The sequence below is a fragment of the Macaca fascicularis genome, chromosome 7 (genome assembly GCF_037993035.2).
Source record: "Macaca fascicularis isolate 582-1 chromosome 7, T2T-MFA8v1.1".
NCBI lineage: Eukaryota > Metazoa > Chordata > Mammalia > Primates > Cercopithecidae > Macaca > Macaca fascicularis.
Genome location: NC_088381.1, coordinates 99,130,979 through 99,148,851, shown reverse-complemented (window position 1 = coordinate 99,148,851; position 17,873 = coordinate 99,130,979). Strand labels below are relative to the sequence as shown.

Below are 17,873 nucleotides of genomic sequence, written 5' to 3'. Positions count from 1 at the left end.
TTTTTCCCTTTGGCTGTCTTAGATGACTTTCCTATATAAAGCAAACTAAAAAGTAGAGTTATTTCTGCTCTAAAAGATGTGACTTGATTTATATTGTCCCCATCATTTCTTTTCATACATGCAATATATATTTGAGACCAGGTGCAGTGGCTTACCCCTGTAATCCCAGCACTTTGGGAGGCTGAGGCAGACAGATTGCTCAAGTCCACGAGTTTGAGACCACCCTGGGCAACGTGGAAAAACACCATCTCTACAAAAAAAAATTTTTTTTAATTAGCTGGGCCTGATGGCTCACACCTGTAGTCCCAGCTACGCAGGAGGCTAAGATGGGAGGATTGCTTGAGCCCAAGAGGCAGAAGTTGCAGTGAGCCAAGATCATACCACTGCACTCCAGCCTGGGCAATAAAGTGAAACCATGTCTCTACATACATACATACATTCATACATACCCACCCCACCCCTCGCACCATATGAAATTACTTAGTCACCATAAGAGAAAATTACACAAAGTTATGACATTTTGAGCAAGCCAGTTTCACTATATACAATAATGTTAATTTCAAGTAGTATTAGAAAACAGTGTTATTACCCTAATGTCTTTAGTAATACAAGATAATTGTTTATGAGAAAGTATATTTGAATATTTAAAATTCGTATCCTTGGGATAAGAGAGAAAATAAATGAGAGGAAGAAAAAAGAAAAAAAAAAACAGTTCTTTTCTAAGAACTGTACATAATTTATCTGATTTAAGCCTTTAACCCATCCTATGCATAGGCAATTTTATTCTATTTTATAGAAGAGAAAATAGGCCTGGAGAGGTAACCTGCCTGAGGACATAAGACAGATTCAGTCCTACACCTACATAACTTTTAAAATCCTCAACCTTTCCACTATACTTCAGTCCTCCCAACTCAGTTGCCCAAGCCTTAGAATTTAATGTAGCTCTCATGTCTGAATTGTGTGGTAGGAGAAAAGTTAACATCAAATTCCTGGAATGTTTTGTATTCTCTCCTCTGTCTATCTTCATTCTTATTGGTCCCTCTTCCAATAATTTACACTGGCTGTTTCAACTATTACGCTATACATATTTTATTTTTCTAATTTTCTCTTCTGTTCCCCACTACTCAAGAAATTGCAAGGACTTCTTTAAAAGAAAATGTCGCCTGAGCCCAGGTGTTCGAGGGTGCAGTGAGCCATGATTGTGTAACAGAGCAAGATCTTGTCTCAAAAAAAAAAGAGAAAGAAAATATGTGTGTGCATAGATAGACTGGTTACGTTTTTCTGGTATCTCACTTACCTTTTTTAAATTTTGCATTCATGCTCCCTGAGCTCGCTCAATTTTATCTTGCCATTAATTCTTCATCTTCTGTGGTTTGGCTCCATACCTTCTCAGGAAAACACCTTCCAGTCTCTGTTAACTTGACCATAACTTTATTTGTGACATCTGTGGTATTCTAACATGTAAAAAAATATTGACATACAGGATAATACAAGAAAACCAGTTTGCTTTGTTTCATAGCATTAGTTCCATTTTCAGTTGTTAAACAGTTTGTAAATTTAACAGTTAATAAGTAGAGGAGATAATTCACTACTCGGTGACTCCAGCTATCGGTACAATTTTGATACTGTAATGATAGCAATGAGTCTATCCTAAGAAAAATATTTTCAGACAATTTCAGTGGATTCAGGAACCTCCTGAAATCCATACAAGGCTCCAGTGTTAAAACAGCCTTCCCAGTGTATCCCACCCACATGTCCTACTAGAGAATTTTGAGTCTCCTTAAGTACATCCATCTACCTGCAGGGGATTGATAATTATGTCAGTATCTACTATTGTGTTTGTTTTTTACTTTGAGTATAATTTGACAGCTTTGTCATTTTGACCTGTAACAGTTGTTAGAGTGTCTCCTTTAGACAACTGTAGTTGTCTGTAGTTATTAGACCTAATTATTTGATGTTAATAAAAAGATGATTGATCAGTAGCAATTGATAATTGAGCAATTCTAGTCTGAATTTGGAGTCGTTTTTGTGTTCCTTTTGATATATATATCTTTCAGTTGATTATAATTACGTATGTTCTCCTTTTATAAAAGATTGTACAGCTATAACTTGTGTGGATACAATGCAAGAAGAAGAAGGAGATAAAGGGGATGATGCCTCAGTCCTGACCACCAGACATGACGAAAAATCCCATCCTTTTACCAATCCTCGATGGGCTACTAGAGTCTTTGCTGCTGAGTGTGTCTGTAGGATAATTAACCAATGTGAGAATGCTACCAGTGCACATTTTGACATTGCTTTAGCACAAGAAATGAAAAAAAAAGATTCAAGAAGTAAGTGACATAGTGATGAAAACACCAAATGATATATGTAAAAGTGCTGTCTGCTTACGGTTTTATTATTTTAAAAATGAAACTAGCCAGACACAGTGGCTCATACCTACAATCCCAACACTTTGGGAGGCTGAGGCAGGAGGATCACTTGAGCCCAGGAGTTTGAAACCAGCCTGGGCAATAATGAAATGTTGTCTCTATTAGAAATTTTTTTTAATTAGTGGGGCATGGTGGCATGCGCTGATAGTTCCAGCTACTTGGGAGGCTGAGGCAGGAGGATCACTTGAGCTCAGGAGTTCGAGCTTGTAGTGAGCTGTGATCACATCACTTCATGTTTAAATATGTTTGTAATGGTTAAGCTTCTTATATTGGTATTCACTTTAATGAGCATGTGCAATGCATTAAGTTTATAGAAAATAATTGGTTCTTGGGAATTAGTATGAACATTTACTAGTTCTCAAAAATTATTTCCTGGTTTGTAACTTGGGCCAGTTTTTGCTTATAGATTATTTTAATATCGTAGATATTATAATCTGTTATAACTAGAAAACATTTGAACTTTTCTCAATGTTAAGTAAACCTGATTGTAAGACCATTTTGATCACCTCTTACTGTTCAGCTGTATTATTTTTACCTATTTATGTTTGTCTTTATGGTTTGATGTCTGATTTTTTAAATTCACTTAAGCTGATATGTTCAAAGATACAATATATATTTGTTCTTTTTTTTTTTTTTTTTTTTTTTTTGAGACAGCATCTCGCTCTGTCACCCAGGCTGGAGTGCAATGGCATGATCACAGCTCACTGTAACCTCAATCTTCCAGGCTCAAGCAATCCTCCCACCCCAGCCTCCCGAGTAACTGGGACAACAGGCATATACCACCATCCCCATCTAATTTTTTAATTTTTCTGTAGAAATGAGATCTTATTATGTTTCCTGGGCTGGTCTCAAACTTCTGGGCTTAAGTGACTCTCCTACCTCAGCCTCCCAAAGTGCTGGGATTATAGGCATTAGCCACCACACCTGTCCACAGTTCATATTTCTAAATTCCTTAGAAGTGTTCTTTACCAGACAAAAGAATTACAAAGCAAAATGTTGCTGTTGCCAGTCTGAGTATGAATTAGGTATCTCTGGTTTAATTATTTTTTTAAGTATGCATTTATTGAGTCTCTTGTGAAGAGCACTGTGCTAGATACTTACAGTTGCAAAACATACATGCTATAGATACTTACTGATTCCTGTGCTCTCAGTTAAAGTTGTAGTTGGCATTTACTAAGATATGTTGATTTCTTCTGTTAAATGATTTTCTTATATCTCTCCACAGGAGGTATATTATACCAAACAATGTGTTGTAGGAATTAAAGGAATTCCCATTTATCATTTCTGCAGCTAGAAATGTTTTTTATACTCCCATCATTTGTATATTTGGCAATATATGTAAAAATAAGATATTGTAGTTCATATAAAGAGCCACATACAACTTTTTTTTAAAGGAACATTACATCTTAGCTTCAACTTGACATAAAGAGGATAAATTTCTGCTTAATTAATCAAAGCCCAAAGTCTCCTCTGTACCAACTAATGTACTTTTATCATAAAATCTGAACAAAATTTTATTGAAGATACTATTAGGACTCTTAAAAAATGCTAATTCTGCCCTGAGTAGCTATAAATACTTACTAGCTTTGGGACAGTTTTTTTGTGTGTATTTACAGTGTACATTAAATCCAGCTTTAAAGTCTCTATTTAACAAACAGTAAAAACAGTATTTCAAGTCAGAGGTACTTAAAGTCTAGGTTATAAAATTAAAGGAGGAAAAATTATCACTTAATGTAAGTCTTAGTTCCAGCACATTTTTTTGATGTTTTCTAATCTTTTTTTCTCCCAATATGTTTTTTAATCTTATAGATGACTTTTTGGTGCTTCATCTTGCTGACTTAATTCGCATGGCTTTTATGGCTGCCACAGATCACAGTGACCAGCTCCGTCTTTCTGGCCTTGAAATGCTGTTAGTTGTTATTCGGCGATTTGCAACTGTTCCAGAACCAGAGTTTCCAGGTCATGTGATTCTGGAACAGTATCAAGCCAATGTAAGCACTTTCTGTTAGAGAATTTTATTATTAAACACACAGATAAAAAGTCTATGAGGCCAGGCACGGTGGCTCACGCCTGTAATCCCAGCACTTCAGGAGGCCAAGGCGGGTAGGTAGCTTTGAGCTCAGGAGTTCAAGACCCGGCAGCATGACGAAACCCCATCTCTACCAAAAATACAAAACTAGCTGGCATGGTGGTGTGTACCAGTAGTCTCAGGCTGAGGTGGGAGAATCACTTGAGCCTGGGAGACGGAGGTTGCAGTGAGCTGAGATTGTGCCACTGCACTCCAGCCTGGGTGACACAGATCCAGACACTGTCTCAAAAAAAAAAGTCTGAAACTGTCTGAGGATGGGAAAGTTAAAAAATAGAAGAAGAAGAAGAAAGGGGGAAAGAAAAAGAAAGAGAGGGAGGGAGGGAAGAAAGAAAGGAGGAAGGATCTGTCTATGAACCAAATTGGGATATCACTTCATAAATGAGTATGTATCTCTGCTAACGTATCACCAGTATAATCCATATATAGAAAGTACATGTCTATGAAGAAGAAATCTTTCGGTTAATATTTTATAAAGCTTCAAGTAAAAGCAAAGTACATAAAACATGTCTTTTGGGCGCAGTAGTATGCCTGTAGTCCCAGCTCCTTAGAAGGCTGAGGCAGGAAGATCACTTGAGCCCAGAAGTTCAAGTCTAGTCTGGGCATCATAGGGAGACCCCCATCTCCACGGAGGGGGAAAAAAAGGCCCTATTAAGGAAAACAAAAACAAAAAAAATGAGTGTTTTATAACTTTAAAGGTTAATTTTTGGGGTAGAAGAAGCTGAGCACTGAGACCAAGGGCTAAAGATGGGAGACTGAAAAAATGCAGACCACCGGGGTACTACTCATTTCTCCAGCTCTGATCTGCTGTTGTACCAGGGGTCTAATCAGGCCTGTGTCTACCTCGTTCTTGAATAGCCCAGAAAATTCATCTAAACAGCCTTCCTACAGCAACTCCCCGTTCCAGGTGGCCAGACAGGAGTTCCAGGCCAGTGTTGTCTCCCAGGACATTGACACAGCAGCCAAGTTTATTGGTGCTGGGTCAGCTGCAGTTGGTGTGGCTGGTTCAGGGGCTGGCATTGGAGCGGTGTTTGGCATCTTGATTATTGGCTATGCCAGGAACCTGTCTCTCAAGCAGCAACTCTTCTCCTATGCCATTCTGGGCTTTGCCCTGTCTGAGGCCATGGGGCTCTTCTCTTCTGTTTTATGGTCTCCTTCATCCTCTTCACCATGTTAGGCTCCTTGGGGGTCACCTGTCTGTGCCTGCAGCTGCAACTTCATGCCATTCCTGGTGCTGGGGTGTGCTAAGCTTTACCATTAAACACAACATTTCTCTAAATAAATAAATAAATAAAGGTTAATTTTCATGATATATAAAAACTCCTTCATTTATTTTCTAGACCTAGGAAATCATTCAGATGTCTGTGAGGTTTTTGTTGTTGTTTTTGAGACAAGGTTTTACCCTGTTGCCCAGGCTGGAGTGCAGTGGCATGATTTTGGCTCACTGAAACCTCAAGTAGCTGTAACTACAGCCACACGCCACCATGCTTGGCTAACTTTTGTATTTTTTTTGTAAAGACAGAGTTTTACCATGTTGCCCAAGCTGGTCTCAAACTCTTGGACCGAAGTGATCTGTCTGCTTCCACCTCCAGTGTGCTGGGACTACAGGCATGAGCCACCAGGCCCAGCCCAAGGATTCAGGTTTCTATTACTGGTTTTGTAATATTTTTAACTGATTATTTGACTGGTCCATTGAACAATTTAAGAAGAACAAGGAAGATAACAAAATCATCAGCTGTCTTGTAATCCTTTAACAGCATTCATCCAAGGAGATCTCTCTTTATTATTCAGAAGCAACTTCTGATGGCTAGCAGTTAGGGAGTCCAGAGCAGTTCATCAGTTGATTAGTGGTCTTTTTCACTTTGTTCAGCTAATACCAACATATGCTTAGGGACAAAGCAAAATGAAGGGATTAAAGTTACTTGGAACTATCATGTTAGAGGCTGGGCGCAATGGCTTACGCCTGTAATCCCAGCACCTTGGGAGGCCAAGGCGGGCGGATCACCTGAGATCAGGAGTTTGAGACCAGCCTGGCCAACGTGGTGAAACCCCATCTCTACTAAAAATACAAAAATGAGCTAGGTGTGGTGGCAGGCTCGTGTAATCCCAGCTACTCCGGAGGCTGAGGCAGGAGAATCACTTGAACCCAGAAGGCAGAGATTGCAGTGAGCTGAGATCGTGCCATTGCACTCCAGCCTGAGGGACAAGAGCGAGACTTTGTCTCAAAAAAAAAGAAGAAAAAAGAAAAACTATATTAGAATAAAATATTATAATTCAACTTAATTAAGAGGAGCTCTGTTATATTTTTAGCCCTCTCACAATTGCAAGTGCTAGAAATACAATTAGAACTCAAGCAGAAAAGGAAAATTATTATAGGACTCTCTTAGTTGTCTCTGCTTTCTTTCACAGTGGCCTTATTTTCAGGTTTATTCTCTCCAAGTGAAATCAAGATGGCTGTCTTAGCCTACCCGGGGCCTCAGAAAGATACAGTGCTTCTTTCCCAGTACTCCCAGTGAAAATCTTGAGAGCCTTCAGTATCCCAGCATGAGTCTCTGGAGCCAGGCAACGCTGTTAGCTCCAAACCAACAATGTGGATTAAGAGTTGGGGAGAGGCCGGGCACGGTGGCGCACACCTGTAATCCCAGCACTTTGGGAGGAGGCAGGTGGATCACTTGAGGTCAGGAGTTGGAGACCAACCAGCCTTGCCAACATAGTGAAACCCCGTCTCCACTAAAAATACAAAATTAGCTGGTTGTGGTGGCTTGCATCTGTAATCCCAGCTACTTGGGAAACTGAGGCAGGAGAATCACTTGAACCTGGGAGGCGGAGGTTGTAGTGAGCTGAGATTGCGCCACTGCACTCCAGCCTGCCTGGGCGACAGGGCAAGACTCTGTCTCAAAACAAAAAAAAAGAGTTGGGGAGAGAAGATCATTCCCCAAAGGAAAAATTGGGATGTTGTTACCTAAAAACAGGGGAAGATATGCTGGGTAGACAAAACAACAGCTGTCCGTAATACCTGTTATAAATAAATAATTTTAAAATAACATTAAAAACAGGGAGAACTTGTGCTGTCTTACTTATTGATGTTTGATATGTCATGTAATTTCTTTCCAGGTAGGAGCAGCACTTAGACCAGCCTTCACGTCAGAGACACCACCTGATGTCACTGCTAAAGCGTGTCAGGTAAATGGTTAAAAGATGAAGCTTAAGAAATAATCTTGGGACGCAATCCTCCAGTTAATATTTTTTACCAATGTTTTTTCTTTATAGATGTCTTACCATCAATCACAGCTTACACTTTTCTTCTTAAATGTAGAGAACTTACTCTTCCTTTTTGATAACTGCATGATAGTCCACTATATAGATATGTTATAATTTTTTTAACCAGTTCCATATTGACGGACACTGGGTTTTTTGTCTTTTGCTATTAGAATAGTGCTGTATGAGTGACCTTGTGCATAGGTCATTTCACTGGGTGTAAGCATGTCTGTGAGATAAATCCCCCAAAATTGAATTGATGGATTCCCCCAAAATTGAATGGATGAATAATTAATAGTTGATGGATATTAGAGATGTTTACCATTTAAATTTCCACCAACAATGTTATACAAGTACCTGTTTTACCACAGTCCCAGCAACATTGTGAGTCATCAAACTTTCAGATTTTTGTCTGTACGAGACTTTAATAAAAGACTATCTCGAGATAGTTTAGATTTGTATTTCAAGTGAGATTGAGCACTTTTTCATATACCTAAGAGCCATATAATATACAATTTTAAACCATTGCTTTTCTGAGACTGCATTGTCAAACACTTAATATCCAGCCCTAGGCCAGGTACAGTGACTCACACCTGTAATCCCAGCACTTTGGGAGGCCAAGGCAGGTGGATCACTTGAGGTCAGGAGTTAGAGGCCAGCCTGGCCAACATGGTGAAACCCTGTCTACTAAAAGTACAAAAAAATGAGCCAGGCGTGGTGGCAAGTACCTATTGTCCCAGCTGCTCAGGAGGCTAAGGTGGGAGGATCACCTGAACCTGGGAGGCGGAGGCTGCAGTGAGCTGAGATCATGCCACTGCACTCCAGCCTGGGCGACAGAGGGAGACTCCATCTCAAAAAAAAAAAAAAATCTAGCCCGGAATGACCTGAGCTAATTGCAAGCAGGACTGATATGAATAAATTAATTATAAACATAGTGGGAAAAACTAATTTTAGTCAGTCCTTTCAATTTTTATTTAATTGTACTTGGGAAATAGTTGAGTGCTTTTACTATTCAGAGAACTATGTTAAATGTTGTATGAATCTCTAATTTATTATAACTTTATTATGTGTGTTCCTGCTCTAAGCCACTTGAAATAGTTTGTGAGATGAGATAATAACTAAATAAATACACAGAAGAGGAAAAATAAATTGTCCTTAGAAAAAGAGAAATATCAGCTGGACACAGTGACTCATTCCTATAATCCCAGCCCTTTGGGAGGCCAAGGCAAGTGGCTCACTTGAGCTCAGGAGTTTGAGACCAGCCTGGGCAACATAGGAAGAACCTTTCTCTATAAAAAATAAAAAATTAGCCAGGCGTGGTGGTATGTGCCTGTGGTCCTGGCTACTCAGGAGGCTGAGGTGGGAGGATCCCCTGGGCCGTGGAGGTCAAGGTTGTAGGAGCTGTGATGGCACCCCTGCATTCCAGCCTGGGCTACAGAGCAAGATTCTATCCCAAAAAAAGAGAGAGAAATATCATGGCACCTGGACCAAGTGTTTTGCATTGTAGAATTAATGATGTTTTGTTTTTAAGATTAAAAAGATACTGTCTTCAAAACAATCAAAAATTTTGTTGGGGTTTTATGATTTCATAGCTTCATTTCTCCATATTAATATGTCTAGAACTGTTCAATTTATATGCTCATTAGCACTGATTTCCTTGCTTCAACCTTAGACTTCGTTCCCTTTGGAAATGCTGGCTTTTGACTATCATTATCAGCCTCCTTCCACAGGATTTCTTGAAAGCAATAGCAATATAGTCTCAGTGACTAGATTCTTGAGATGTGAGTGAGCTCTGCTGAACTCACAAGGGAGATTTTTTTTTTAAGAGATGGGTTTTTTTGGGTTTTTTTTGTTTTAAGAGATGGGGTCTCACTCTGCCAGCGAGTCTAGAGATCTGGAGTGTAGTGGCTCAATCCTCTCGCTCACTGTGTCCTCAAACTCATGGGCTCATGCAGTCCTCCTGCCCTAGCCTTCTGAGTAGCTAGTACTACAGGTGCACATTACCATGCCCAGCTGATTTTTGTATTTTCCTTTAGGCAGAGTTTTGCCATGTTGCCCAGGCTTGTCTCAAACTCCTGAGCTCAAGCAGTCTGCCTGCCTCAGCTCCCAAAGTGCTGGGATTACAGGTATGAGCCACCATGCCCAGCCAAGGGAGATACTTATAATTTTAAAATATAACTTTTAATTTCTTGAAAACTAGGTTTGCAGTGCCTGGATCGCAAGTGGAGTTGTAAGTGACCTTAATGATCTCCGAAGAGTTCATCAGTTGCTTGTTTCATCTTTAACTAAAATACAGGCTGGAAAAGAAGCTCTAAGTCACTTATATAATGAAAGTGCTTCTACCATGGAGATCTTAGCTGTGCTTAAAGCCTGGGCAGAGGTTGGTATTTCTTAATTTATAACTGGAATTTTGGAAGTTGTTAATAAACACCTTAGGCCATAAACTGAAATTTACTATTTAAAATGAACTACAAATAAGTTCATTTTTAAGTTTAAAAATAATTCCAACATGTGATATATTTATGTGTTAATATGTTGGTCAAGCATTTTAAAGAGTCTTCCGTAGTCTATTATCTCCTACTTTAAGCAGTGCCACTTATAAGCCAGAGGGACTTTACAGTAGCCAATGGAAGTCAGCTTTTATTGAATCCTGAATTCTTGGAAATTTGGGTCTTCTCTCAACTCTGTAGCATGTAATGCTTTCTAATGCTCTTTCATAGAATGATTTTTGAATACTAAGTAGTAGTTATTTTATTTTCCAAGGATAAAGAAATCTTACAGTAAAATGCTTATTTACTTTCCTAATAAAGAAGAAAACAATATTTTTTAATTTACTATGCAATGTTTAAACATTTGCAAAAGTAGACGTAGTAGTATTTATAATGAATCTACATATACCCATCACCCAGCTTCGGCAGTGACCAAACATGACCAATCTTGGTTCACATATCATTTTTTTGGAGACAGAGTCTTGTTCTGTTGACGAGGCTGGGGTGCACTGGAGCAATCTTGGCTCACTGCAACCTCCACCTCCCAGGTTCAAGCGATTCTCGTGTCTCAACCTCCCAAGTAGCTGGGACTGCAGGTATTCACTACCACACCCAGCTAATTTTTGTATTTTTAGTAGAGATGGGGTTTCACCGTGTTGGCCAGGTTGGTCCTGAACTCCTGACCTCAAATGGTCCACTCTCCTCTGCCTCTTAAAGTGTTGAGATTACAAGTATGAGCCACCATGCCTGGCCCAGTTCACATACCATTTTAATGAAGGTATGTAATCTCAGATTTCATCTAAGAGATTAACCAACATGTACAAAAGGGTTTCCTCCAGTAGAGGTATTTTAAACCTGAAAGTTGTAGAATCTTTATTTTTGTCATTATTTATCACAACCTTCATTAGGAAGTAGTTGTGCCTAGATTCAATAAACTGGGTCTGGCCAGGTGCAGTGGCTCATGCTTGTAATCCCAACACTTTAGGAGCCCAAGGCAAGAGGATTACTTGAGGCCAGGAGTTCGAGATCAGCCTGGACAACATACTGAGACCCCATCTCTATATAAAATTTTAATAATAAATAAAATAGGCTGGGCACGGTGGTGCACACCTGTAATCCTAGCACTTTGGGAGGCCAAGGTGGGCAGATCACCTGAGATCAGAAGTTCGAGACCAGCCTGGCTAACATGGTGAAACCCCATTTCTACTGAAAATACAAAAAATTAGCTGGGCATGGTGGCGCACGCTGGTAATCCCAGCTACTCGGGAGGCCGAGGCAGGAGAATTGCTTGAACCCGGGAGGCAGAGGTTGCAGTGAGCTGAGATCGCACCATTGCACCCCAGCTTGGGGAACAAGAGCGAAACTCCGTCTCAAAAATAAGAAAACAAATAAATAAAATAGCCTGGGCGTGGTGGCTCACACCTGTAATCCCAGCACTTTGGGAGACTGAGGCAGGCAGATTACATGAGGTCAGGAGTTCAAGACCAGCCTGGTCAACATGGTGAAACCCAATCTCTACTAAAAAATACAAAAGCCAGCCAGGCATGGTGGTGCATGCCTGTAATCTCAGCTACTTGGGAGGCTGAGGCAGGAGAATTGCTTGAACCGGGGAGGTGGAGGTTGTAGTGAGCTGAGATGGCACCACTGCACTCCAGCTTGGGTGACAGAATGAGACTTCTTCTCAAAAAAATAAAAATAAAATAAAATAGACTGGATCTAAATCCTGTGCTTTTGCTTAAGCCTGTTACCTCCTCATGTTACTTCTTCAATAAAGATACCATAGAATCTATAATCAGACACATTCATGTTTGAATATTCATACTGTTTTGTGTGTATAGATATAAATGGCCTCACAAAGTTCTTCAGTTTTGCCACCAGATTAGTTTGCCCAAAACTTAGGTTTTTTCAGAGCTTTTTGGATTTTAGAGTTGTAGATAAAGGAATAGTGCATGTTATACACTGTGTTGCATACTTTAACATTCTATAATCCACGTTAAATCTATTTGTGTACACTTTTTAGAGATTTAGTGATACGTTTGAATGAAAATATTTTCAGTCTTTCAGTTAAGAGATGGCTACCTGTAGCCGTATGTTAAGATGGATTATTAGGCCATACCAGGCTTAGTGAGAAAGAGTGCCGTGATATAGTATTATGATTGTAAATGTGAGAAGTGGCATCATATTTAGCAGATATTTGTTATCCCTAATGCATCTCATTGAAGATAGTATTTTTGACTCTTTCTACCCCAGTTTTCTGTGTGTAGTTACACAGACAGGCCTTCTTGATATCACAGTGCATTTCAAGTCCAGTATGCTCAAAGGTAAGTCTGCCTCTTCAGGAAAATATAAACATTTTATAGTACCTTTTCAGCAGATAAAAGATTTCCTGTTTTTCAATTAACCTTTAACAGGTCTACATAATTGCTGTGCAAAGACATAAAAACCACAGACAACCTCTGAAGACTACCAGCTGTTTAGAGGACAGTATCAGAAATGGATCATGTTCATCAGATGGACTTCTTGACTTAGTCTATGCAGATCTTGGCACACTAAGCAGACTCTGGCTTGCTGCACTTCAGGATTTTGCTCTTTTAACTTTGCCTTCAGAATTTGCCTCCCAACTTCCTGCTGAAGGTAAGGAGGTAAAATACTTAGATAATCCCTAGAGTGACAGTAACACATTTTCTTTTTTTTTTTTTGAGACAGGGTCTTACTTTGTTTCCCAGGCTGGAGTGCATTGGTGCAATTTTGGCTCACTGCAATCTCTGCCTCCTGGGCTCAGGCAATCCTCCTACCTCAGCCTCCCAAGTAGCAAGGACTACAGGCATACACCACCACGACCAGCTAATTTTTATGTATTTCGCAGAGATGGGGTTTTGCCTTGTTGCCAGGCTATTCTCAAACTTATGTAATCCCAGCAATTCGGGAAGCTGAGGTGGGCGGATCACTTGAAGTCAGGAGTTCGAGACCAGCACCGCCAACATGGTGAAACCCCGTCTCTACTAAAAACACAAAAGTTAGCCAAGTGTGGTGGCGAGTGCCCATAATCCCTGCAACTCGGGAAGCTGAGGCAGGAGGATTGCCTGAACCTGGGAGGCAGAGGTTGCAATGAGCTGAGATCGTGCCTCTGCACTCCAGCCTAGGTGAAAAGAGTGAGACTCTGTCTCAAAAAAAAAGAAAGGCTACACCCACCAGCAACTTGTTTTCATTTCTCCACACTGTATTATCATACTTAATAATTTTTGCCAATCTGATGGCTATGAAATATTTCATTGTTTTATTTTCTTATTTCCTTGATTAAGAGTCTTTAAGTTGCTTCTTCCATAAATAATTTAGTCATAATCTTTGCCCATCTGCTATTTGGTATTTATTTTGTTATAAGATACAATGAATCTTTCTGAGTTTTTCTTCAAAAGGTTTAGCCTGTTAACTTCCTTACCCTTTGTTCTCAAACTCAACTTTCTTGTTTCTCCTTGCCTCCAGTTACTGTAAACACCCTACCCCCTTCCCGTCAGTTTTAATTGATAACTCACATCTGTTCCTTTGGTTACCTGTACCCATTGTTCCGAAACTGCACGTCCCAGTTGCTCCACCACTGGACCTCATGTCCCCCTCCCTTCCATATTTAGAAAAATATTTACAAGTAGCCAGTCGGGTCAGCTCAGATTGTGCAGTCCAACCCCAGCCCATGGGGGAAGAACACAGAGATACAGATCGCTTTAAGGATATAAAAACCCCCTTGTCTCCTTTGTTCCATGTGCACTTGCAATCTTAATTGGCGCAAGTGACACCCTTTTGCAAAAGTAAATTGCCTTGCTGAGGAAACTTAAATTATATCTGAGTGCTGTTTCTTTTGCAGCATCAGAAATTCATTTATAACAATTGTTTTCGGCCGGGCGCGGTGGCTCAAGCCTGTAATCCTAGCACTTTGGAAGGCTGAGGCGGGTGGATCACGAGGTCAGGAGATCGAGACCATCCTGGCTAACATGGTGAAACCCCGTCTCTACTGAAAAATACAAAAAACTAGCCGGGCGAGGTGGCGGGCACCTGTAGTCCCAGCTACTCGGGAGGCTGAGGCAGGAAAATGGCATAAACCCAGGAGGCAGAGCTTGCAGTGAGCTGAGATCTGGCCACTGCACTCCAGCCTGGGTGACAGAGCGAGACTCCGTCTCAAAAAAAAAAAAAAGACAATTGTTTTCTTCCTGATTGTGTAATCCTTTATATATATACACAACACTATTCCTTTGTGATTTCATGTCTTATAAGTATTTTCTCTCAGTCTGTAACTTGTCCTTTTCTTTTACCTTTTTTAAACTAATGGAAGTTCGGTGTGATGTAGTACACCTGTAGTCCCAGCTACTCAGAAGGCTGATGTGGGAAGATCCCATGAGCCCAGGAGTTGGAGGCTGCAGGCAGCTATGATTGTGCCACTGCACTCCAGTCTGGGTGACAGAGCAAGTCCCTCTCTTTAAAAAAAAAAAAAAAAAAAAAAAAATTAGGGAATGTAATCAGTCATTTATGGTTTGTGTTTTTGTATGTTACCACATACATTTTTAAATTTAAGATCATAAAGATATATAAGCTTTACAGTTTTGCCTTTTACATTTGAACTTTGGTAGAACTGGAATTTATTTTGTGTGTGTGGAATAGGGATAGGGTTCTTATTTTTAGTCAGTTACTAATACTGCATTTTATGGGTTGGTTACTTTGTAGCCACTCTTAATCTTCTTCATGTTATTCCAAAATGTCTTAGCTATCATTGTATTTTTACTTTTTGAAATGAATTTTAGGAAGAGTCTGTAAAGTTCTACTAGTTTTGTATGTGTGTATTTGGTTTGTTTGTGTGTTTTTAGAGACAGGGTCCTGCTGGGTTGCCCAGGCTGGAGTACAATGACTGTTCACAGGAGCAATCATAGTGCACTACAGCTGGGCTCAAGTGATCCTCCCACCTCACCCTCCTAAGCAGCTGGGACTATAGTGTACACTATGGTGCGCACCCTAGTCCTATTAGAATTTTCGTTGGAATTATATACAAAAAGATATGTGGAGTGATTGTTGTACTTTTCAGTAGCATTAAAATTGAAACAAAGTGAAAATAAGCTGATTTACTTACACAACAGAAAAATGAATGACAGACATATAGCAACTGTAAGTAAATCTTAAAAACATAATGTTAAGTGAAAAAATATTTATTTATTTATTTATTTATTTATTTATTTTTGAGACAGAGTCTTGCTCTGTGACGCAGTCTGGAGGGCAGTGGCTTGATCTCGGCTCACTGCAACCTCCACCTCCTGGGTTCAACCGATTCTCTTGCCTCAGCCTCCCAAGTAGCTAGGACTATAGGTGTGCACTACCACGCCCAGCTAATTTTTGTATTTTTAGTAGAGACAGGGTTTCTACATGTTAGCCAGGCTGGTCTCGAGCTCCTGACCTCAGGTGATCTGCCTGCCTCAGCCTCCCACAGTGCTGGGATTACAGGCATGAGCCACCGTGCCTGGACAGAAAAAATAAAGGATGCATGTAAGCCAGGCATGGTAGTACATGCTGGTAGTCTCAGCTACTCAGGAGGCTGAAGTGGAAGGGTCACTTGAGCTCAGGAGTTCAGGGCCAACCTGGACAACATAGTGAAACCCCATCTCCAAAAAAAAAAGGATACATACGGTGTGATGCCTTTTAAGTAAACTTTTAAACACACAAAAAAATAGCATATGTTATTAATGAATGCATAGATTATTGTGAAAGTATAAGACCATATCTAGGAGTCATTCTTACTGGCTTGAGGAAAGTAGTCATGGAAGGAGGGGCAAGAATTAGTGGTATAACAGTTTTAGGTTTTTCAAGGAAAAAATTGGCCAGGCGCGGTGGCTCACACCTGTAATCCCAACCCTTTAGGAGGCCGAGGTGGGCGGATTGCCTGAGCCCAGGAGTTCAAGACCAACCTGGGCAACATGGTGAAACCCCATCTCTACTAAAATACAAAAAATTAGCCAGGCGTGGTGGTACACACCTGTGGTCCCAGCTACTCAGGAGGCTGAGGCGGGAGAATCGCTTGAACCCAGAAGTTGGAGGTTGCAGTGAGCTGAGATCTCACCACTGCATTCCAGCCTGGGCGACAGAGTGAGATTCCATCTGAAAAAAAAGAGAAAAAAATTAAGAGAGATTTAAAAAGAAAATCAGGGAAAATGTTAATGTTCCATCTTGGAAGTGGGTAAATGGGTATTGGTATTTATTTTAATCACACATATACACATATTTTGTTTTTAAATGTTTATGATTAAATTATAAAAAGTTACAAATTAGGCTGAAAACTTTTTATGAAGTTAAAAGTAGATGAGCCCTATGACCTATCAGTTGTACTTCCAGTAAAAATAAGAACGTTGATAACAGAATACTGATAACATAGCAGCATGAATGAATCTCTAAAAATGTTGTTAGGTTATTTTGTTAACAAAATATTAGTCGCAAATAAGTACATGTGAATATGTGATTCTATTTATATGAAGTTGAAGAGTAGGCAAAACTAATCTGTGCTGATAAAAACTAGAAAGTAGTTGCCTTAGGGTATAGGGAACTGACTGAAAAAGGGTACAAGGGAACTTTCAGAGTGATGGAAATGGTCTATATCTTGTAACAGAAAAAGGAGAAAATACATTGGCAGCTAACCTCTTATTTCTCCTGAAACTGTTTGCTTTAGGCGGTGCTTTCTACACAGCAGAGACTAGTGAAAATGCAAAATTGCAGTATTACAACTCCTGGGCACTTATCCTCCATGCTACGGCATTGTGGCTTACAAGCACGGGCTTTGTTGTTGCTGACCCAGATGAAGGAGCATCTGATCTCTCCAGGCCTGTAACACCAACTTCCATGTGTCAGGGTTCATCTTCTGGGGCTACCATAAAGTCCCCTGAGGATGTCTATACTGATAGATTCCATCTGATTTTAGGTCAGTTAAATCACTTATAGAAGTTTACAACCCTCGGGTTTTTTGTTGTTGTTGTTGTTGTTGTTTTTGTTTTTTTGATATGGAGTTTCACTCTTTTGCCCAGGCTGGAGTGCATTGGCACGATTTCAACTCAAGCTCACAATTATTGTCAATTAAAAATATAAATATAAATAAATTACTTGAGCTCTCTGCTCATTTATCTCAGAATTAGTGTCAATAATAGTGCCTACTTTGTCAACTGTTACGATAATTTAATAAAAAGATGTATGTCAAAGCACAATGACTGATACGTGATGATCACCCAATAAATTTTAGCCAAAGTAAAGTTGTAAAACTCCATATGTTTTCTGGTGCAATTTTATTGTAATTTTTGCAGCTTTGAACTGTTTCATAGCAACTAAGCAACTAGTGCACAGGCCTAGTTTAGTTTTTTGGTTTTTTTTTTTTTTTTTTTTTTTTTATTGAGACGAGAGTTTTGCTCTTGTTGCCCAGGCCAGAGTGCAATGGAGCAGTCTCAGCTCACCACAACCTCTGCCTCCTGGGTTCAAGCGATTCTCCTGCCTCAGCCTCCCGAATAGCTGGGATTACAGGCATGTGCCACCATGCCCAGCTAATTTTATATTTTTAGTCGAGACGGGATTTCTCCATGTTAGGCTGGTCTG

At 39.9% G+C, this 17,873-nt stretch overlaps 1 protein-coding gene and 1 pseudogene across 33 annotated transcripts in view; both read left to right on the top strand.

Annotated features, from left to right (window-relative positions):
- HEATR5A (HEAT repeat containing 5A) overlaps positions 1-17,873 on the top strand; it is a 124,416-nt gene that overhangs the window by 88,222 nt on the left and 18,321 nt on the right. For all 33 annotated transcript variants that reach the window (XM_073997204.1, XM_073997199.1, XM_073997193.1 and 30 more), the window contains 6 exons: positions 2,094-2,333; positions 4,242-4,423; positions 7,633-7,701; positions 9,977-10,156; positions 12,677-12,899; positions 16,963-17,211. In XM_073997204.1, the coding sequence (XP_073853305.1) occupies positions 2,094-2,333; positions 4,242-4,423; positions 7,633-7,701; positions 9,977-10,156; positions 12,677-12,899; positions 16,963-17,211 (1,143 nt within the window). The remainder of the gene's footprint in view (positions 1-2,093; positions 2,334-4,241; positions 4,424-7,632; positions 7,702-9,976; positions 10,157-12,676; positions 12,900-16,962; positions 17,212-17,873) is intronic.
- LOC141407273 (ATP synthase F(0) complex subunit C1, mitochondrial pseudogene) lies at positions 5,141-5,887 on the top strand (annotated as a pseudogene).